At 40.7% G+C, this 23923-nt stretch overlaps 1 protein-coding gene across 4 annotated transcripts in view; it reads right to left on the minus strand.

Moving 5' to 3' along the window:
* The window catches only part of MYBPC3 (myosin binding protein C3), a 66175-nt gene extending 45399 nt beyond the window's left edge, over window positions 1-20776 (minus strand). For 3 of the 4 annotated variants that reach the window (XM_083604228.1, XM_083604227.1, XM_083604226.1), the window contains exons 1-8: window positions 20586-20774; window positions 9574-9840; window positions 8279-8398; window positions 6488-6574; window positions 6220-6368; window positions 5521-5638; window positions 2543-2591; window positions 1702-1746 (exon numbers count right to left, since the gene is read on the minus strand). In XM_083604228.1, the coding sequence (XP_083460354.1) occupies window positions 1702-1746; window positions 2543-2591; window positions 5521-5638; window positions 6220-6368; window positions 6488-6574; window positions 8279-8398; window positions 9574-9840; window positions 20586-20610 (860 nt within the window). In that variant the 5' untranslated portion in view covers window positions 20611-20774. Of the gene's footprint in view, window positions 1-1701; window positions 1747-2542; window positions 2592-5520; window positions 5639-6219; window positions 6369-6487; window positions 6575-8278; window positions 8399-9573; window positions 9841-20585 lie in introns of all 4 variants that reach the window. The other variant, XM_083604229.1, reaches the window with a different exon arrangement.
* Window positions 20777-23923: the final 3147 nt, after the last annotated feature.

The raw sequence follows: 23923 nt of genomic DNA on the forward strand, positions 1-23923 counted from the left end.
TAATAAACAGAAGAGAAACAGAATGCAGTAAAAGCAGAAACAATAGCTTCACACAAAGATGTAGATTAAAGCATCTTCTTGCTGAAGATAAAAGTCAAATAAGTTTCACATGCATTTTAAGAGACCCCTCCCCACAAAAAGCGATATACTTCTGCTGATCCAACATTAGTAGCATAGAATTTTGTGATTATATGAGTACCGTCTCTCTAAAAGTGACTTATGGACATATTTTGTTCAGGCTAAAATGCAGTCAGGCCTTGTTTTCTCTGATCCTGCAGGATAGGAAAGATCTTGCATGCAGTGAACCACATCCACACAAAATGTTACACCTCCTACAACAGGCCATCCTGTGTTGACAGGAGAGAGCAGGAAGAATTGAGGAAACAGAAGCCTGTTTGACTCAAATTATAGTCCAGGAAAACCACAGTATTTTGCTTCCGTTATTGTTTCAGACCTTACCCACATAAAATAGCCCAAAGTTGTTCTTGCCTTGGGCCTCCATATATTGCTATGGGGAAAGTGAAAAATAATACAATAGCCCAAACCAATAAAAAAATTAAATGAACTAGAATGAAATTCAGCAGTTTATCAACCTCAAAGGGTAGATGAAACAGGTAAGTGTCAGTTTCCAAAAAGCTGCCAGTGATAAAGGCAAACATTACTCCCAAGGACAGTATTCTACATTATTGTAGCTAACTGGTAAGAAAGCCCTTATCCTAGTTTATACCAACCTAGAATCACAAAAAGAATGGAACTCTATTGGGGGGGAAACAGGGCCTCTGTGGCAGTTCTCAAAATGCAGGGTCCTAGTGGTGAAGATGTGAATGGTGAAATCCATGCATATTCAAGAGAAATAGGTGAATACAAAAAGCATTCATGCAGTCACTAAGAAAGCACCATTTCATGCCATACTGTGTGTCCAGAACACTCTCTTCAAGGAAATGAATCTGTCTCTCATGGATGCCACTGATCCCTCTCCCAATTGTTCCATCTGTGGTATTTTATCTTGTTAAGTCGCTTTGAGACTTTATTTTGTAAAAAGCAAGTAACAAATGCGATAAATTAATAAACACATGGCTTGTGATAGCCACACTAATTCAGGGACTATATGCTAAGGCTCCAATCAGCAGTATAGCTAGTGGATTTAAAAGTATGCTTGTGTTCCAAAGGACAAGCATTTTAATTAATCAGTGTTAGATTTCTATAGAAGTTAAAGGTAAAGGACCCCTGACAGTTAAGTCCAGTCGCAGACGACTCTGGGGTTGCGGCGCTCATCTCGCTTTACAGGCTGTCCACAGACAGTTTCTCCGGGTCATGTGGCCAGCATGACTAAGCTGCTTCTGGCGCAACGGAACACTGAAACCAGAGCAGCGCACGGAAACGCTGTTTACCTTCCCGCCGGAGCGGTACCTATTCATCTACTTGCACTTTTTGCCGTGCTTTCGAACTGCTAGGTTGGCAGGAGCAGGGACCGAGCAATGGGAGTTCACCCCATTGCAAGGATTCGAACTGCTGACCTTCTGATCGACAAGCCCAAGAGGCTCAGTGGTTTAGATCACAGCACCACTTGCGTCCCATTTCTATACTACCAATCAACTAAGTCCTTTGGGTAGTTTTTACACACAAAATTTAGGCAGTGTGGCCACTGAGCGACAGTTCATCATGAAGACCGAGGCTGAACACCAGATTAAATGTGGTTACCTGGCGAAAGCTCCAGTCATCCGTCTCCCTCCTCCCACCATGCTCCTGAATAAGAGAGTGACAAAACACAGAATTCAGTTGGGCACAACTTCACTCAGTCCAACAGCATTTTCTTACTCAACATCTTCCCAACTTTGATAGACAAACACCTAGGGATTCTAAAAGCAAAGGAAGCTTTATTCTGTGAATAATCGCGAGGCAATATTCAAATTAACTGGGTGGTGGGAATTGTCTCCAAGTAGATTATGACTCTGAGCTAGCAAGAAATCAGAACCTTATTTCTCACAACCCCAAGTTCAATTAAGCAGAGCCAGGTGTTAAAGGCATATAGTTGGAATTTAAAGAGACAGAATTCACAGTCCTTTCACATAAAAGTCCTGGTTATCCCAATCTTTCTTTCTTTCAGCAGCCCATTTAAGGGCAAAGAAGTGCCTTTTTGTTGTCACAACTTGAGGTTGTGTGAACTAAACAATGAGGAGTCATAAACCCTTGCCAGTCTCCTACTAATCCTCCAGGGACACACCAGCATATTCTGATCTACTTTTGTTTACCCTGACCTAGCCAATGGAGTCTCTATCAGCCTTGCATGATTATGATGGGGGCGCATTTTTCATATCCATTTTGTGATGCGGATGGGTTGCATATCTCTACCTGTTTTCTACTACTTTGATGTGTGGTTACTATGTATGCATCACCAGTTCTGTGCAACACCTTCCTGTGTCTAAAACTACCATTGGATCGTGTGTACACAGAGGTGGGACATATTTGATATTAGCAACCATGTTTACTTCCCCCAAAGTGTTCACTCACATTAGACCAGTACATTTCTGATGATACTCACCCTCGTCGGAGTGCTGAGCGGAAGTCCATCTCCCCTGTTGCAGGTGCCTCTGAAACAACATAGATTGCAAAAAGAAAAATTGTAGTAATGAAAATATATTTGCATCCAAGGCACCAACAGCCACACCTGAAACATTCTCAAAATCTTCCCCTCAAAAAACATGTTCATACCTTTCGTTTTGGTTATTAACTTGGAGGCTGAATAAATTATGTTTTTGTGTTCACCACAGCACCTTCCTATAGGCGTCTACTCTACTCACAACCACAATGGGACTACACAGGTGAGTGTGTATAGATTTCAGCCTTGGGGGCTTTCTATTTTATAGTTCTGGCATTGATTTTTCCTTGCTTTTCTTCTAGCTGTCCCCACTGGGAAAAGCTAAGCAATCATACCCCCATTTTGCTTATGTTCTAGTTCTCATTCTTCTTTTTCTTCTTTTAGCAACATAATTTTTATTAATTTTCATTTTTAAACTGATTGACATGCCTGCACTAAGGTATATCTTGGTTTACATTAGAGCATATGACCTGCAACAATTACATAAAATTAAAAAAAAAATCAGATAAACGTTTCAGGATATATTACCAAAGTTGTGCCAAAGGGGATGAAGTGGGTTATTGGTTTGTTTATGTTCTTGTTTTTAGTACGCATTTAGTGTTTTTTATCTTCTATTTTTGTGCTGTGAACAGCCTTGAGATCTTCAGATGGAGGATGTTATGAAAAATTAAATAAACAAATAATAAATATTTGCCAAAATTGTTACAGATATGAACTGATATATAATGATGTGTATTGCTTAGACTGGCGACCAACACATGGGTGAACGGTTTGGTTTTATATAGTATTTCATGCATGCCAGACTGTGCTGCAAACTATGGATACTGTTCTACCATATGCCTGGTTATTTGTATAATAGCAGACTGCATAAAATCGTCATGTTTCTTTTGGCCTCTTGCAACTTCTTCTAATAATATTGTTTGCCAATTTGCAATATACCTATACCATATGTCCATGGTTAATAATTGTTCTTGTAGTGGTTAACAGATATATTATAAGTTCCTTGTTTTTAATTTGCAACATATCATGACAAGTTGAGCCAGTCCTGGGGTCATGGGGACTGTCTGCCCATAATCAAATATATTTCTGTAAATACAGTTTTCCTGATTTTTTTCAATTTTTGGACACTCCTACCACATGTGTTGATATTCCCCAATAGTGGGACATCCTCTCCAACACATTGGGGAACTGTTTGGTTTTATATAGGCTAGAAACCTAGGTGTTAAATTCCAGCCATACACAATTTGAAGAACTCTTTCTCTGGGGGTTGCCAATATGGTTTTGTATGGCACTTCTGTCCACAGTCTGTTCCACGCCTCTTCTTCAATTTCTAAGCCCCAATTCAGTTCCCACCATCTTCTCAAATTGTGCTGAGAGCAAAATTGAACATCTATAATAGATGTATACAAAGATAGTATTAGTTATTTTGTTTTTTGTTTTTTGCTATTTTGCCAAAAGCCCATGATATTTGAACGGATGTAATACCATCAATATTTTCCAATATTCTGACACATTTAGGGCCAAATCCTTTTTTTAAACCACTCCAATTAAATACTTTGGTTTCACATAGTCAAATGCTTTAAACATATCTAATGATAAACACACCAGGGGTGATTTTTTTTTGTCCTATTTGATCTGTTTAAATGTGATTCTTCCTGTATGCATGGCCCTCTCATCAGCGCCTTTATTTCCCCCCACAATAGGTAAATAGACCACAGCCTAGCTCTCATTGTTCTGGTTTTGTACTAAGGTGCTGAAACAACAGTGCACACATTTCATTTGCCTTTTAATCAGTGACAGAAACTTTTGCAACTGAGATGCGTTAAAAGCGGTAACTGCACGATGTCTTTAGAGTAAAATTGTTGGTCAAACTAGTCATCTAAAAATACTGCAAGTTCCTGTATTTGAGGGGAGTCAGAGAATTGGGCTTCCAGCACAGTCCTACTTACTCTTTCAAATCTTGTGTGGGGAAGCACTATGTGCGGTAAAATTCATTTTCCCTTCTTTGCACTTCCTCCTTTAGAACTGAACCTAAATAGAGCCAGGGTTTATATTCTGACATTTTTTTTTTTTTTTTACTTTTGCTGACTTAACTGACCAGGACTAGATGGAGATACAGAATTCATCTCCATTCAGTTTGCTTGCAGTCAATTTCCATTTTTTAAGATTGTTTGTTTTAAAACAATTTGCTTGTTTTAAGATTGCCAAGATTAAAAAACCACAACCACAAACAAGACATGACTTTGATTTTTCAGATAGGTTTGTTAAATTAGACTTCAGAAGAGACAGTCCAGCCAGAAACCGTGTCAAGGGTTAGCCTAGTTAATATTTAAATACTTAATAGTTCTCTTAACTGAATCCACAATGAAGTTGTCATTATGTTCCTTAAAATCTGTTGCAAAGATAGGAAACATTTATCTGTTTTGTTTTAAAATGCATATTTTCTTTCTTTTTTAAGTGTTCAGAAATATGTATTTAAATGAAAAAAATTGTGCAGTTTTACAGATCAATGTGGAAACAGGATGGAACAGACTTATATGTTGATGCATTCAAAAGTGAAATGGAACAGAATAAGACTGATTCACCATTCCTAGTTTGAAGGATCTTGGAAGCTCTTAAATGTATCGCTTAAAATAAATGCAACCCTTTGAATATTAAATATCTCCACAACAGAGGATGTCTGGCAACTCAAATGACAAGTGGGGAAAATCTTTAACTACAGTTAATTGTACCATTTCTCGCTCGCCCACCCAGAAATCTCATTCTTACTTTTTTACCAAGTGGCCTCAGTGATTCCCCTCCCCAGTTTATGTAGCTTTTCTAATCAGTGCTTATCTCAGAAATATTACCACCATGAAGAAAGGAGGGATAGCTACTCCAGCAATGCAAGGCACCTCTGCCGTTATGAAAAGTCATCTTACCATTGACAACGAGGCTAAAATTACAGCTATCAAACTTGTCTTTTGTAGCTGCTTCACATCTGTATGCTCCTGCGTAAGCCATTTTTGCTTCAATGATTTGCATTTCAAAGACATAAATCTTAAAAGAAGAAAAAGAAATAAATGGACCATTTCACACAAGACATTTTGCATTCAGATCTCCTGCATTGCAGGGGGTTGACTAGATGACAACTCTGTAATTCCACGATTCCATGTGTGTCTGCCTGCCTGCCAAGAGCACTGAATTCCTATTGTGTCTTTGAGAAGCCCAACAAGGATTCTTCATTCTCATCTATAAAATACCTACACATTCACTCTTTCCTCCTCACGTCTCCAAACTGAAAATGCTTTTGCATCTTCTTTTCCAAACCTTCCAGTCACCAAACTTTCACGATTGCAACATATAGATTGGCAGTGTATCTAATCTTCTTTTAAAGCCATCCAAGTTGACGGCTATCACTGTCTCCTGTCAGCAAGTTTCACGGTTTAACTCTGCACAGTTTTTGTCCAATAGAAAGCGTAGCTTTTAATAAACTTTGTGACACAAGAGGAATGTAGGTTAGCTAGTTTATGCAACTCCTGGCATTTCTACAGCAGAGGAAAGATTCTCTTTAGCCTTGAAACAGCAAAAAAAAGTATGCTAAAAATAAAAAGAGGGAAGGGTCAGTCTGTGAGTTGTACCTTGTTATTTCGGTCATAATTCTCATGAAGCTGGAGGTGTTTCCCCACTTTGCTTCCCAGGTCCATCCACTTCCCCTTGAACCATTTCACAGAAGGCTTCTTCAGGAGGCTTTCGCCTGCCACTTTGGCAGTGAATGTAATGTTCCCACCTTGAGAAGGAAATATATTAAGGTGAATGTGTGATCTGAGGTGTAACAACTGGAGAGAGAGACAGCCAGCCAGCAGAAGCATCATTTCCACCCATCCCAGCTCTAGGTTATGCACTTACCAACAGTCACTTCTCCATCTTGTGGCCGAGTCACAAAGACACCAATAGGATCCACAGGTGCCTCTTGCTGGGCTTCTGTAGGAAGAACTGGAAAGCAAATGAATGACCCTGGCCTTTGATATCTGAGATACGGGTCTTTAGGACCAGCCCAGTGCATTGTATCATGTGTTCCAGACTACAGTGTGGATACTTCACAGTATATGTTTCTACGTATAGAGCTATCCCTCTGGAGATGCTCCATTAACTCTCACTTCGCAGGCCTATTTCTAATCTGTTTCAACAAATCTTGCCCTCCACGTGTCCTGCCCTCTGGCACATGCCATGGGGAGGAGGCAGAGTGCCAGCTCTTCCTCCCCGCAGCATGTCCCACTAGGCGGGACACATCACATGACACCATGTGCTGTGTCATGTGATGTCCATAGCTGTCAACGTTTTCCTTTTTTTAAGGGAAATTCCCTTATTCTGAACAGGATTCCTCACAATAAAAGGGAAAAGTTGACAACTATGGTGATGTCACATAATGCGCCCCCAAAAATGTGGGGGGCATGTTTGTGTCCCTGCCTGGAACCCCTGGAATCACACACTGTTCAGAGACTGGGGTGCAACAACACAATTGGTCAAGCTATGCTTGAGATGTTGACTTGTCAAAATGGTCCCCTTCCCTCCAATACACTGACAGACTTTAATTCTATGGGAAGGGGGCCAAAATTCCACAGATGACAACTTGAGTGCACATTTGTGCGTACCGATAACATTTTGACAGGTTAGAGTGGGGTGACAGCTCAGTGCCAGAGTACATGCTTTGCAATTAGGGATATAAGAAGGCATTTTCTGTTCTGCCATGGATTCACTGCATGCAACTCTATTTCCATTCCACTGCAATTCATCTTCTACCAAAATCTATGTTATATTTCTTGCTGTCTATTGTGACAAAATTATGTAACATACATTATGTCATCGTTACATTATTGCACTCCATTCATTTCAATGTAAAGAAAACACAATGCAAGTAGATTGCATATTGTTTGAGGACTGAAAGCAACAGCTAATACTGATTGTATTTGCTGGACTGATTCTCCAACATCCCTATTTGCAACTGAAAGGCCCTGGGGTCAATCCCTGGCATCTCCAGGCAGGCCTGAGAAAGACTCCTGTCTGAAACTCTAGCTGTTGCTAGTCAAATGAGTTTGATAGACCCATTATATGGCTTTGGAATGGAAACAGAGTTGCATGCAGCGAATCCAGGGCAGAACAGAAAATGCCTTCTTATATTTGTAGAAGATGGCTTCCTATGCCCCTACCTGTAAAAGGAAAACAGTGTGTGATTTACAATGTATTTGGACCAGTAAATAGGGACAGTTGAAGTGCATGTAGAGGCCTGCATTTTGTAATATATATATGGTGCTGCAAGTCTCTTTGTTTTTCCCTTTGTTACAAAGACACATTTATTCAACACATGTACGAAGTAATATATGAACTGGTGCCCATTTGTACATTTAATATAGCCAGGGCTTTTTCCCCCAACAGGAACTCACTGGAACTCAGTTCCGGCACCTCTCAGGTGGGCGCCACTGCCATTCTAAGAGAACAAGGGAGGTGTTCGTGGTGAGTTCCAGCACCTCTTTTTCCCAAAAAATAGCCCTGGATGTAGCTCACAAGTTCATTATTGTTCTTCTCTTGCTAGTTACTATTTTTAACTGTTCCATTTTTCCCATTGAGCCTATTATTTTATTATTTTCATTATTCCATTATTCCAACTAGAGGGAGACTACTACCATCACATCTTTTTACCTTCTGAACTCTTGCTATCACTTGAGATACTTGGCTGAGGAGTATCTGCTCCTTTAGGTGCATCTGAAACAGCTGGTTGAGGAGCAGGTTCAGGAGGAGGAGGGGTCTCTTCTACCTTTTCTAGAAAGGAAGGGAATCAAAGAAAAGTAATTAAAAGCCCCATGTTATTTTCTATATATAAAAATGTTTTATTTCTGTTTCGCAATAAGAATGAATAAGGGACATGCTGAAAACCTGGTGCTTTTCAGCAAAGTATAGTATATTATTTTAAATGGTGTCTCATGTTACATGCATGATCCTACGGTATGTGCACAATAGGATCCAAATCAGCAATGAATAAATTCATGCTTTTTGAGCAGAATGCATGCTCAGATGTTGCAAAATTTGAGCAAATGATGCAAAATTGCATCATTTATGCATCTGTCAATAGAACTGGTCTTACATTTTTGCTTTTTAGGGTTTGAAATTTTATTTTAAGAAGGCTTTAATGATATAAGTTACAAACTTGGAAATATTAGAGCAGCTAAAACACTTGATGCTAAAAGTGGGGGAAGTGTGGCTGTAGAGCACAAGATTATTATTATTTGTGGGTTTTCTTTCCTGCTCTTACATGAACTTTGCAATGAACAAAGTAGACTCTTTTTAGAACAGTTAAGCCCTGGCCACACAGGCAACTCAGTTTCTGAAGAAGGCTTAATATCTTTGAAGGAATATACCGTAATGAGAGAAAAGATGAAAATGAAAAAAAGATTAGCTGCCCTGTTTCTGTCAAGACACCCAGACAAGAGTGTATCGTACAATTGTTTTCTCAAACCTGTTCTCTGTAGAGTTGTTGTCCGGAATGATTTAGCTGCATAAAACTGCAAGTGAACTGGGGCAGCATTCTTGCTTGTTCCTTCTCAGGGAAAACTGAAATGCCTTTCACCCTTAAAATTGATGTCTCAATCATGCCCTTGACTGCAGAGAGACCAATATGCGAGGGTAGATTGCTGTGGAGCGCTGGGTCATTCACGTATTGTCAGGGCCATAAAACAATGCTTGACTGTTGAGTTTACGTCCAAGACAAAACCACAACCCTGGTACCATGCATTATAATTTATCCCATTTGGACTAATGGCCTTATTTGCAAATTATACCCAGTTAGCAAGAAAGTAGTTTCCCAGTGAGGAGAGAACCATTAGCTCAATAATTTATGTCTTAAACGCTTTTGAGAAAGGCCTGATGAAATAACCACTCCATCATAATGTCTCTAATGAGGCTGTGTGCATCCACGAACCATCTTCAACCCCATTTACCTGGTTCTTTGACTTTGAGTTCAAATTTGACCTTCGAACTTCCAGCAATGACAGCATATGTCACATCATCCTCTTTTCCGACACTATTGATGGTCAATGAGTGTTTGTTCCCCTCTGACTTGATGACATACTTGTCACTTGCAGCGATTTCTACTCCATTTCGCTGCCACTTCACCTTGATACCTGTCTTCTCTGTCTCTGCTTCAAAAACAGCAACACCTCCTGCGACGACATCTGTTGTCTTTGGCTTCTTGATGAATGCAGAAGCTAAAAGAGGACATGAAAAGGTTTATTTTCCGCAGCAAGGCTGACAAATGCATGCAGATCTGCCCTCCCCACCCCCTCTTTGTATTGGATAACAAAAAGAATAAGACTAATCTGTGAGTAATCAGAAGAATAACTTGAGCATGAAACATCTTCCTTTGGGGGACTGTTGCGTTTTTAAGATTTTTTTTATATGGCGGTAATTTCATCTCATTTAGTCTAGTTAGAAATGTTGACAATTTTAAATTTATTGCTCATAAAAGCACATCATTTTGACATATGCTTGCCAACACCCTATCCCATTTTTGTGTAGAATTCCTCATTCACAACTTGTATTTGTTTAAATCACTATTTCACACTAAACTGTTTCCAGCTTCTACAAATCCTGTTTATTTTTTGCTTGAGCAGCTCTATTAATTCCTGGCAAAGCCCTAATGAGAGAATTGGTTTATATTTTCCATAATAGTTTGTCTATGAAAGAGATAATGTTTTAAATAAATGTTGTTGTTTAGTCGTTTAGTCGTGTCCGACTCTTCGTGACTCCATGGACCAGAGAAAGCCAGGCACTTCTGTCTTCCACTGCCTCCCGCAGTTTGGTCAAACTCATGCTGGTAGCTTCGACAACACCATCCAACCATCTCGTCCTCTGTCGTCCGCTTCTCCTTGTGCCCTCCATCTTTCCCAACATCAGGGTCTTTTCCAGGGAGTCTTCTCTTCTCATGAGGTGGCCAAAGTATTGGAGCCTCAGCTTCACGATCTGTCCTTCCAGTGAGCACTCAGGGCTGATTTCCTTCAGAATGGATACGTTTGATCTTCTTGCAGTCCATGGAACTCTCAAGAGTCTCCTCCAGCACCATAATTCAAAAGCATCAATTCTTCGGCGATCAGCCTTCTTTATGGTCCAGCTTTCACTTCCATACATCACTACTGGGAAAACCATAGCTTTTACTATACGGACCTTTGTTGGCAAGGTGATGTCTCTACTTTTTAAGATGCTGTCCAGGTTTGTCATTGCTTTTCTCCCAAGAACCAGGCGTCTTTTAATTTCGTGGCTGCTGTCACCATCGGCAGTGATCATAGAGCCCAAGAAAGTAAAATCTCTCACTACCTCCATTTCTTCCCCTTCTATTTGCCAGGAGGTGATGGGACCAGGGGCCATGATCTTCATTTTTTTGATGTTGAGCTTCAGACCATATTTTGCACTCTCCTCTTTCACCCTCAATAAAAGGTTCTTTAATTCCTCCTCACTTTCTGCCATCAAGGTTGTGTCATCTGCATATCTGAAGTTGTTGATATTTCTTCCAGCAATCTTAATTCTGGCTAGGGATTCATCCAGCCCAGCCTTTTGCATGATGAATTCTGCATATAAGTTAAATAACCAGGGAGACAATATACAGCCTTGTCGTACTCCTTTCCCAATTTTGAACCAATCAGTTGTTCCATATCCAGTTCTAACTGTAGCTTCTTGTCCTACATAGAGATTTCTCAGGAGACAGATGAGGTGATCAGGCACTCCCATTTCTTTAAGAACTTGCCATAGACTGTGGTCGACACAGTCAAAGGCTTTTGCATAGTCAATGAAGCAGAAGTAGATGTCTTTCTGGAACTCTCTAGCTTTCTCCATAATCCAGCGCATGTTTGCAATTTGGTCTCTGGTTCCTCTGCCTCTTCTAAATCCAGCTTGCACTTCTGGGAGTTCTCAGTCCACATACTGCTTGAGCCTTCCTTGTAGAATTTTTAGCACAACCTTGCTAGCGTGTGAAATGAGCGCAATTGTGCAGTAGTTGGAGCATTCTTTGGCACTGCCCTTCTTTGGGATTGGGATGTAGACTGATCTTCTCCAATCCTCTGGCCACTGCTGAGTTTTCCAAACTTGCTGGCATATTGAGTGTAGCACCTTAACAGCACCATCACTTCCAGTGGCCTTGTTATTTGCAGTGCTTTCTAAGGCCCATTTGACTTCACTCTCCAGGATGTCTGGCTCAAGGTCAGCAACCACACTACCTGGGGTGTACGAGCCATCCATATCTTTCTGGTATAATTCCTCTGTGTATTCTTGCCACCTCTTCTTGATGTCTTCTGCTTCTGTTAGGTCCTTACCACTTTTGTCCTTTATTATGGTAATCTTTGTACGAAATGTTCCTTTCATATCTCCAATTTTCTTGAACAGATCTCTGGTTCTTCCCATTCTGTTATTTTCCTCTATTTCTTTGCATTGCTCGTTTAAGAAGGCCTTCTTGTTTCTCCTTGCTATTTTTTGGAAATCTGCATTCAATTTCCTGTATCTTTCACTATCTCCCTCGCATTTTGCTTGCCTTCTCTCCCCCGCTATTTGTAAGGCCTCGTTGGACAGCCACTTTGCTTTCTTGCATTTCTTTTTTATTGGGATGGTTTTCGTTGCTGCCTCCTGTATAATGTTGCGAGCCTCCATCCATAGTTCTTCAGGCACTCTGTCCAGCAAATCTAAATCCTTAAACCTGTTCCTCACTTCCACTGTGTATTCATAAGGGATTTGGTTTAGATTATATCTTATCGGCCCAGTGGTTTTTCCTACTTTCTTCAGTTTAAGCTTGAATTTTGCTATAAGAAGCTGATGATCTGAGCCACAGTCAGCTCCAGGTCTTGTTTTTGCTGACTGTATAGAGCTTCTCCATCTTTGGCTGCAGAGAATATAATCAATCTGATTTCGATGCTGCCCATCTGGTGATGTCCATGTGTAGAGTCGTCTCTTGTGTTGTTGGAAAAGCGTGTTTGTGATGACCAGCTTGTTCTCTTGACAGAACTCTATTAGTCTTTGCCCTGCTTCGTTTTGATCTCCAAGGCCAAACTTGCCAGTTGTTCCTTTTATCTCTTGATTCCCTACTTTAGCATTCCAATCCCCTATAATGAGAAGAACATCCTTCTTTGGTGTCACTTCTATAAGGTCTTGTAAGTCTTCATAGAATTGGTCAATTTCAGTTTCTTCAGCACCAGTAGTTGGTGCATAAACTTGGATTACTGTGATGTTAAAAGGTCTGCCTTGGATTCGTATTGAGATCATTCTATCATTTTTGAGATTGCATCCCAGTACAGCTTTCGCCACTCTTTTGTTGACTATGAGGGCCACTCCATTTCTTTTACGGGTTTCTTGCCCACAGTAGTAGATATGATAGTCATCCGAACGGAATTTGCCCATTCCCGTCCATTTTAGTTCACTGATGCCCAGGATATCAATATTTATTCTTGCCATCTCATTTTTGACCACATCCAACTTACCCAGGTTCATGGTTCTTACATTCCAGGTTCCTATGCAATATTTTTCTTTACAGCATTGGACTTTCCTTTCGCTTCCAGGCATATCCGCAACTTAGCGTCCTTTCGGCTTTGGCCCAGCCGCTTCATCAGCTCTGGATCTACTTGTACTTGTCCTCCGCTCTTCCCCAGTAGCATGGTGGACGCCTTCCGACCTGAGGGGCTCATCTTCCAGCGTCATAACTTTTATATGCCTGTTGTCTTTGTCCATGGAGTTTTCTTGGCAGGGATACTGGAGTGGCTTGCCAGTTCCTCCTCCAGGTGGATCACGTTTGGTCAAAACTCTCCACTATGACCTGTTCATCTTGGGTGCCCTGCTCGGCATAGTTCATAGCTTCTCTGAGTTATTCAAGCCCCTTCACCACAGCAAGGCAGTGATCCATGAAGGGGTTATACAAGTGTTATTGGACTCCAATTCCCATTCGCCCCACAGGCAAGCATGGCAAAGTGCTGGAGCTGCAGTCTAGCAGCATCTGTCAGTCCACCCTGTGCTCTTGCTGTTTAAACATCTGGGAAGACTCATACAAAACAAGTCCCCAGAAGGCAGAACTCTATTTGTGCAGCTGAGTGAAAGCACCAGACAACTTGATCCATTGTGTTTGCACTATGGGTATTAATATTTAAAATCCCCTTCCAATGGATATTAAGTAGCTCTTTTAATACTCATTAAATTCATATGATATGCAGAAATTTACACATATCACAGATGCTAAAACACAGAAAAAGGAGGTGCAGGGACACAGGGAGATCAAAGCATATGTGGTTATTGGTACTGTGCTGCTATGCACCAGGGAGCTTTTTCACAGTCTCTCTAGCGCAATTGGGAGTCAAGCCATTTTGGAAGATTACCAGGAAGCACAAACATCTACCATTTGGCTCCTTTCCCCATAGCATTGGGTTTAAAAAGATTTAGGGAAATATTTCTGTCGAAGCCCAGTCATCATCACTCATCCTATTAGCCTCAAAAGCTTTTGTAAATATGTTAACTGCTTGACAACAATGCAGCCTGTAAAAGTTCCAACTTTTAAATGGCATCTTTTCAGCTGGAACTCCCTGCTGTGCTGCAGGGCTGTTCACAAGAGGGAGGTTTTCTATTTATATGCTTTTTTAAAAAAAATCAAGCTGCTGTAGAGTTGAAACACACTGCAACTCACAGGTAAGATTCACACATTATGTTTTTCTATCATCATGATGTTATCTCACATTGTTCTTCTCATACATCACTTCAGCTATTCTGTAGAAATGACTCAGCTTTACAAACAAATAAAAATAGTCTCCTTCCCTGAACTTGGATATCTAATATCTCTTTCTCTTAATCATCCTGTAATATCCAGTCCCATTCCATTTAAGGTAATTCTTAATAGTTCTTCCTGAAGTATAGCCATGTCAACATGTTGCTGCCAAATGATTAGTCAAGTGCCTTCTCCATAAAGCTTTCGTGTTGTACTCTGGTAAACTAGTACAGCGTCCAGCCAGAAGGACACTGAGAATTTGTGTCCTCTCAGATGTCTCCAGTTCTTCCATGGCAGTTATGCCATGCTGTCCCCGAACCCCTGGACTGCTACCATCTTAAATCAAATATTTAGATAACTTCCAATTATTGTGCAGTTGATACTCTAGCCTTAGCTGTGCAAACATACTGATTATTGAGAGAAAAAATTGATTTCATGCAACGTCACAGTCAATATTAAGGATATGACAGAATATGGATCAATTAACCAGAAAATTGTGTATTTTACCAAATCACATCTCTTGGTTGCTTAAATTTGCATTGTCACAATTTCATCCAATGAGCATAAAAACTAGTTCCAGAACTTCTTAAAAGCCAACAAATTAACACATGGTTTAATTCCAGCCCCCCCCCTTTGAGCTTGCAACCCTGCATCAAATGCCCCCTTGGCCCCCCTATGATTGGCTCCGGGGCCATAAATACCCCATGCAGGCTGCATACCTTAGGTGATTTCTCACTGGGCTCTGCAGACTGCAAAAACTACAGTCACTGGATTGTTCTGCATAATTTTGCCCTTGGACCCACTCAAGACTGCTAGCTCTTCCCTTAGCCAGGACTTGAATTAAAGAAGAAAAAAGTAAGGTAATCGAATTATTGAACCCCCCCATTTTAGGTGAGTCATGGTCCCCCCTCCACCCATTTAAAAGGGGTTTCCCTCCGGCCCCTCTTAATTTGATGATCCCCAGCAAAGCTCTGGGCTTTAGTTCACTCAGGCTCATATACGCATTCCCCCCCTCCAAAGATTAGATTTTTGAATGTGAGAATCCCTGTTCCTTTATTTAGTTTTACTTCCTGTGAATTCCAGCACAGCCATGGCACACATGAAAATAAATGATAATAGTGTTTTCTTCCAATTTGCCTCCAATCAACAAAATAACTGCCCATGAGTTTGGCATGTACATTTGAATGCTCCAAATGTGTCAGTGAAGGAACTTGTCTAAGTGTTTTGCTCTGGAGCTATATAACGTTACTATAAATTCCTTCGCTGAAAAGAGGCAAAGGCACTTTCTGCACTTATAGGCTTAGCTACCCCTTGATCCCAACTTGTCAAGTCTCGCTATCTTACATTCTTCTTCCCCTTCAGCAGCTGAGGCTGTAAATTCCAGTAACATGAGTAAAAGGCTAGCAATAAGATGGACACACACACACACACACACACACACACACACAGCCTTACTTTATAACCTTGTGTATATAATTGTTCTGTACATCTGCTGTGCCACTGGTGCAATAATGCAAAATAATTATATTTATATCCCCCTCCCTTTTTACAGTTCTTCTAAATCTGCAGATAAAAACAAGTAATACTTAATGTATGACTAAAGAATTACATAACCTTCAAGCTCTTCAAAAAGAAAACCTAGTAAAACATTCCAGTCTGTGAATCTAATTATGCCTCACTTAGATTCCGAGAGGAATTTAAAAAGCACAAAGAGACTTACGGCAGGTTAAAGGCCAACAAATGTATTACCGCATAAGCTTTTATAGACTAGAATCTGAAAGCTTAAAAGTAGTGCAATAGTCTTTAAAAGTGCCATGGAACTCACATATCTTATTTTTTTTTTGCATTCTCGTTATTAATTTTCATTACACACCAATACACACAAGACAAATTCATCACAAACAAAAAATAAACCAAACAACACGGCTAAATAGAAAAAAAAAAAACAAAGAACAAAAAGCAACATATAACTAATTGACTTCCCTCCACCTCGGTTTTGGGTTATATAATAAAGGATTTTTTCTGCAGTTTATCTTTAAGACTTCTGCACGTCGGAGGGTTATATTTAGCCTACTGTGATCTTTAGATTTTTTAAATCTGCTTCAATATATGTTATGAATTTATTCCATTCCTTAATAAACTTTGTTTCTTTCTGATCTCTGATTTTTTGTGTTATTTTTGCCAATTCTAAGTATTCGAATAGTTTACTTTGCCAATCTCTTACCGTTGGGATACTAATTGACTTCCAATTTTGTGCTATTAATATTCTAGCAGCTGTTGTTGCATACTGGAATAAAGTCATGGAACTCACATATCTACTACACTGGAAATTATTACAGAGAATGCAAAGGTTTTTCTGAAAAACGTGAACACCACTGCTGTTTGCAAGTCTCTCTCTCGTTTACTTATCAAAAGCAGTTTTCTTCTTGAAAACCCAGTCACAGTGCCTAAAGTTCAAACTTTGTGCTCTTCCCACAAAACTTTATAAGATGATTCCGTATTTGGAAAGTCCATTTTATTGCTTCCCTGTTTGACCCTGTAATTGTTCCCAAGATAACAGATACATTAATAAAATATAATAATGATTTCAGAGCACTTTATTAATTCAGAAATCATTGCAACCCACTAGATATGTCTTCTTATCCTATATTGCAGATGGAGGTGCAGGGATGAGACTAGAAGCCTGGAAAATAGCGTGTGCATGACTGAAGTAATATTTGATAGGAGATATTGTATACTGTATGTTGCTTGAGGGGGCAAAACCTTACTACAATCAGGGAGCCCAGAGAGAGATGGTAAGCCCCCATCAATAACAACAGGAGAACACAAGAGCTCTGCAGTTCAGAGACCTGTCTGGTCCAGCATCCTGTTCTCGCAAGGGCCCAACTAGAGGGCAATGAAAAGCCCACAAGAAGGATTTGAGCACAACAGCACTCTTGCAATTGTACTCAACAGCAACTCGTATAAAGAGGTATGCCACCTGCTGCTTCCTCTTCTTCCTCCTCCCCACTGCCACTGACACCAACACCACCAGCTCCCTGCCCAGTTTCCTTTTTCTCATTGATTTTGGGTGGAGGGAGGCTGTGGAGTTGGTGGTGGCAGAGCCATTGGCAGCGGGGGGAGGGGGCAGGGGTGGGGCAGAGTTGTTATCGGCAAGGGGCAGGGAAAGAATTGGCAGGGGAGCAGCTGGTAGAGGTGGGGGTCGGCATTTTCTCAGTGGCAAAACATCCTGGGCCAGCCCTAGCATAAGCCCCAAGTAGCAAGGCTGAAGTGGGCAAGCTGTTCCAAATGCATTTGGAGACAAAATTCTCCCCAGATCAGGTCTGAGAAAAGACAGGACAATGTAGAAAAATACTAGAATGCAGCCATGTTCTCTGGAGACACACACATACACACACAAACACACATACGAGTGGTACCTCGGTTTACGAACTTAATCCGTTCCTGAAGTTCGTTCTTAAACCAAAACCATTCTTAAACTGAGGCGCGTTTTCCCTAATGAGGCCCACCGCCAGTGCCTTTCTACTGTTCGGATTCCGTTCATAGACCAAGGTAAAGTTCGCAAACTGGAACACTACTTCCGGTATTGCAGAGTTCGTAAACTGAATAGTTCGTAAACAGGGCTGTTCATAAACCGAGGTACCACTATATATAAAATTTGTAAAAATGGAGTTAGCTGGTGTCTAGTCTAGTGTGGAAGCAACTCCTAAAAAGCTGTAGGTTTAAATTTTCCACCAAAGCTGCTACGTAAGTGAAAAAGACTTCAAGCCCTTTTGCCAGCATGATATAGCAAATGGCAGGACTTGTCCTGCACCTCAAGGGTTATGCAGAAGAAAGAATTTTCTAAAGGTGCAGCTTGTCTCATTCCCGCAGAAGTGCAGCTGCAAAACCTTCCTTCTTTTTTAGAACATTTGAAGATACAGAAAGAAGCACTTCTACTGCATCTGATCACCCAAATGATCTGGTTTTGGAAGTTGATCAGGAACACAGGAAGATACATGTCTTATCCAAGGTCAGACTATTTCTCCATCTGGATTATGACTATTTACTCTGACTGGCAATAGTTCTCTAGAGCTCTTGGCAGACATATTTCTCATCACTTGCTAACGGAGCAGTTTAACTGGAGACCTTACTCATGCAAAACACGGGCTCAGCATTTGGTTCCACAATGCTTGGGATAACATGACAGGTCAAACTCAGAGAAGCAATAACATAGTTCCCATAAACTAGGAATTGATTCAGATTTTAGGACAGCAGACTAAATACCCTTAGGATCCCAGGTATATTTCCCTATTGTTTAAGTTATCTGCAAGTTGAATGTACATACTGTATAAGGAACAGCTTCAGTCTTCCCTGTTCACACCAGTAGGTGTTCACATTTTGTGTTTGCCCCTGCCTTCTAATTTGTTGATTGAATTATGCTGATTAAGTTGCAACTGGGCATGCACACAGATAGCTTGCAGGCACACACTGTCTTAAAAAAACAACACCCCCATCCAGGAAGCGTGCAAAAGCATACAGTAAGGCAACTGTAAATTCTCAGCACACAAGTTTTAATATGGTTTGCTTCTGCTTTTTTGGTCTTGTGCAATCTGAGGGATCAAAAGGGAAAGAAAAAAAGCTCCTCCTTCAAGAGCCCTGGGAATAGAAATGATTCTCAGCACACGCATTTCAAGGATGATGGGACTTGTAGTACACAAAATCTGGAAGGTACCATACTGGCTACCTCTAGTTTACTGCATAGTGTGAACGGGACCATTACAATCAAAGCTCTTCACCATTAAGTGTGCATGGTGAAGAACTATGGTAAGTCACAGCCCTCTGACAAAATCATCTATAATAAACAGATTTACATAACCATATGTACTTATACATCACACTTTTATGTATATGCATACAGCCTTTTTCAGATACCTTTTAAAAACATGTGTGAGGCAGCTTAAGTCACACAAATCATATATTTCAAGCACACTTACATGCAAACAAGGCAAAAGGATACAACCTGTTAACACAGCAAACACTGTACCATGTGTGTGTGTGTGTGTTTGTGTATAGCTAGACAGACAGAAAAGAAAGTGCAATATTCAGAAGCACTATATGGAAAAAAACTAATTTAAATCAGGGAAATATCAGTTGTTGGGTGACTGTACTTTCTCTGCTTACCAGCTGCTTGGAAATGAAAAAGAGACTAGACTTATTCACTAGCTTTTATATTCTGGCAAACATTAAACAATTAATTATATAAAACATTTCAAATGCAACAATGAATGCCACCTTCTCCAGTCATTACATTACAGAGACAGAACTTGAGAAGAGTGTATGAATACTGTTTTCAGAACAGCAGTTGTTAAATACTTATAGGTAAGGTCAGTACTTTTTTTCTTAAAAAAAATGTTTAGGGGTACTCTCATTTTCCTACTTATATTTCAATACTGCCCCTCAATGAGGCCAAATGTAGATTCACAAAATGTTTAGGGGTATACGTACCCCTGCGTCACCCCAGAAAAAAGGCACTGGGTAAGGTCCAAAATTATTTAGATGCTGCAGTTGTAGACAATTAAAAGAAGATGAATATTTACAACCATAAATTTTGTTTTCTTTCTCTGCATTACCCAGCCTTTCAGAGAAGATATAAAAGTGACTTTTCTGGTGACAAAATCTATTCTGACCCTATACCACCTTTCAACAAGGAGGAAGGATGTAGAAGGATATACATTTACTATTTAGGGATCTCAGAGTGGCAGACAAGAACCAATCTTATAGAGAAAAATGCCTCGTTTTCTCATTCAGCTGTAAACTTACATTTGCCTGAAAGAAAGTGATGGAGAAAAAATAACAACAATGGGAGTCACTTTTCTCCCCCACAAAGAAAGCTTCCAAGAGACGTACCACACCCTGCTTCCTCCAACTTGAAGGTGATGAGGAGAACCTAAGAACTGGGAAATGAAAACTATTTTACTTTTGCCCTTCTTGATTAGATGTTTGTGTGGTGGTGATATGTGTTTGTTTAAATGAAGCTAATCCCAGTTAATTTAATTATCCTTGAATTAGGCTTCTATGCGCTTACTTCAAAAGAAAGCCACCTGTTTGTTTCCCCTTCAGTACAGTTGTTGCTAAGGCATCTTGTTTCACTGCCTGATGAAGAAACCTGCTCCACCTAGCAGTCTCTCTCCCAAAGAGGAAGGCAATGCTCATTTTTCCCCTGTCTCTAGTTGAAGTCCTTACCTGGTTTCTTTACAGGTTCTGGCATCTTAAGGCTGGCTCACCAGGAGCTGACTGAGTGAGACTGCAAGGAGACTGAATGACTTCCAAGCCCCCCTGCTAAAGAAATACTACTGGGATGCCCCCTCCTGCTCCTCCCTCTTGTTCCCCAACTGTTGTCACCACCACTACCTTATCAACAGCACAGAGCACTTGACAGAATTCTTCCAGCCAGGATAAATATAGCTGGGTACCATGCGTCAGGGAGTGTGAACCACTCAAGAACAGGCCCTGCTGCTCATTTGATGGAAGACAAATCCAAGCGCACACCATGATGCTCTTTGCCTCACCCTCTCTGCCACATGCAATTTGCATATTTATATGTGACCACGCACACTGAACCTCTAAATACACTGGTTTCTTCCAGGCGACGCTGCTTATTGGGCACCATCCTGACTTGTTTTCACGAAGCTTGTGAGGAGGTCAGATAACATCAGCTGTTGAGCATTCATTCTGATTTCTTTAGAAGGAAGTTGTATGATGTTGCACCAAGCAATTGTTATCCTACACTTTCCAGTACATTTCCCCATGCATTGCAAGAAGTAAAAAAAAATTATTATTTTGGAGGGGGGTACATGGGTTTTTTATGTGGAAGACGATCAGAGGAACTTTAATTGCACAACCTGAATTTGCCGGCATGTGACTTAATCACATCCAAAAATAGTGACAGCCTGGAAGTGCCCACTATGGGCATGATCCAGCCAAAGTTAGGCATTTTCAAGTCCCCTTCATTTAAATGGGAGAGGTGATGAGTGAATGCTCAAATCTCTCCCACTGAAATCAGTGGGATAGAAACAGGCTTAACGTTGGCTGAATTGTCTCCTTTGTTTTTGGAACGACAGTGACAAATGGTAGACTTGGGTACCCAAACCTGACTTTGCAGCACACTTGAAAGAGAGTTGACTCCCAAAGCTTGGACAGACTTGCATGGGAGAGGAATATAACAGGGCTTCACTCAGCAAGAGTGTTGGGTATCTATGATCCACACATTATAAAAACTTATATCAACCTTATAGATTACAGTCAGGCTTTTATCAAAAGTTAAGTTTACTTTTCATGCTTGCAAAAGTTTTCCTCCCTTTGTGCATTGGCACTAGGCATCATTTTTGCCTAGCATATAGTTTCTTCTTTTGAAAGTGAACCTGTAAACCATGGTTTAGGACTGAGAGGTTTTTTTTTCATATCTACCTTGCCAATGCAGACTCCTCTTAAATAGTTTAACTCCACCTCCCTCCATTATGAAGATTGGGCTGGGAACTGGCAAGCAGCCCAATCATATTTGTGGCTCTTATATAAACTTCTCAGCTGTTCTGTTTTAAAACACATATTTATTTCTTTGGCTCAGATCTCATCCTCATGCTCAAAGGACAAATGGACAAGGAATGATTTATGCCCCCCCCTGCCCTCCACTGCTACTGTGCTGCTAGCTACCAGATGGCAGCATTGTAATGATATAATACATATTACCCAGTCTGCGCTGAGTTTTATGTTCCTTCACAGACATACTCCGATTTTCAGAGCTCACTCATTTCCCTTTGTAAGGAGTTTTGAGGTCATTAACTGGACACTTTATAAGGTTTGCTTCAAGCCATCAGAATCCGCCTCGGTGCAATGGATAACATTTCTTTTGCCACCCAGAGATTGACCACTCATAGTGGTATATTATCACAGCTAAGAGACTGAGCTATGAATCTCGAAGTTCCCCACTCAAATCTTGTTTCTGTCAGGAACTCAGTGGCCTTTTCCAAGCCACTCGTCCCCAGCCTCAACCCCACTACCTAAAAATAAAAAATAAAAAATGGGAGGGGGTTAATAATGCTGATTTACCTTAAAGATTATAAGTAGATAATGCATATGAGGCATTTTGAGCACTTGAAAGTGATGTAAAATTTTATGGAATTATTACTATTAATTATTACTATTGCATCAATTAAGTTTTTAAAATTTGTTGTTAGCCGCCCTGAGCCTGGTTTTCTGAACCGGAAAGGGCGGGGTATAAATAAAAACTTCTTCTTCTTCTTCTTCTTCTTCTTCTTCTTCTTCTTCTTATTCTTATTCTTATTCTTATTTTGATGTTTATTTATTTATTACATTTATATAGCTGCCACATAACAGCTGCGGCAAAGCAAAAGAATACAACATTAATTTAAAATACAGTATAAAATAAGGGAGGGGGAGTATAATAAATTATTTTTGAGAAGCTGAAACACGATGAAAACAGTTTAAAATTCAATTTAAAACAGGGAGGCCTAGGCCTGAGTGAATAGAGTGCGCTTCACCTGAAAAGTCAATGAAGATGGTGCCAGACAAACCTCCCAGAGGTAGAGTGCTACTACCAAAAAGGCTCTGTCTGTAGTGGTTACCCTACTTACTTGGTTTGGTGGAGACCCCTGGAGTAGGACTCTTTCCAGGGAACTATAGGTGAGAAAAAGCAGAGATATCACCTTGCCAACAAAGGTCTGTATAGTTAAAGCCATGGTTTTCCCACTAGTGATGTATGGAAGTGAGAGCTGGACCATAAAGAAGGCTGATCGCTGAAGAATTGATGCTTTTGAATTATGGTGCTACAGGAGACTCTTGAGAGTCCCATGGACTGCAAGAAGATCAAACCTCTCCATTCTTAAGGAAATCAGCCCTGAGTGCTCACTGGAAGGACAGATCGTGAAGTTGAGGCTCCAATACTTTGGCTTCTCTTCATGAGAAGACAAGACTCCCTGGAAAAGACCCTGATGTTGGGAAAGATGGAGGGCACAAGGAGAAGGGGACGACAGAGGACGAGATGGTTGGACAGTGTTCTCGAAGCTACCAGCATGAGTTTGACCAAACTGCGGGAGGCAGTGGAAGACAGAAGTGCCTGGCGCGCTCTGGTCCATGGGGTCACAAAGAGTCAGACATGACTAAATGACTAAACAACAATAGGTGAGAAAAGGCTGTCATGTAAAGAACAAAGCTGCTTGGGAACAGCATATTAGCTAGATAAGAAAATGCTTGGAGTCGAAGAGTTGGACTCTACCATGTCCAAAATGGCCAGCAACAGGAGCTCAGACTAGGCAAGATGGTGACCCCAACTTGTCAGAAAATGACTCTTAAGCAACCAGAAGCAGTAGGTCTTAGGGTTGAGCCTTAATCTTCTGGGGCCTAGCTCAAATCTGTCAATTTCTTGCCACTCCTATTGCAGCAGGTGAGCTTGCAGAGCCTAGTTGATATCACCACCTCCAGGGCACAAGGGCCAGGTGGAACTGATGGAAGGGCCCAGTTCTGCTGCTGAGAGGTGAGAAGAGTTGGCAATTGCTTGCTGTCTG

This window comes from Podarcis filfolensis, assembly GCF_964270895.1.
Source record: "Podarcis filfolensis genome assembly, chromosome: 1".
Taxonomy (NCBI): Eukaryota; Metazoa; Chordata; class Lepidosauria; order Squamata; family Lacertidae; genus Podarcis; species Podarcis filfolensis.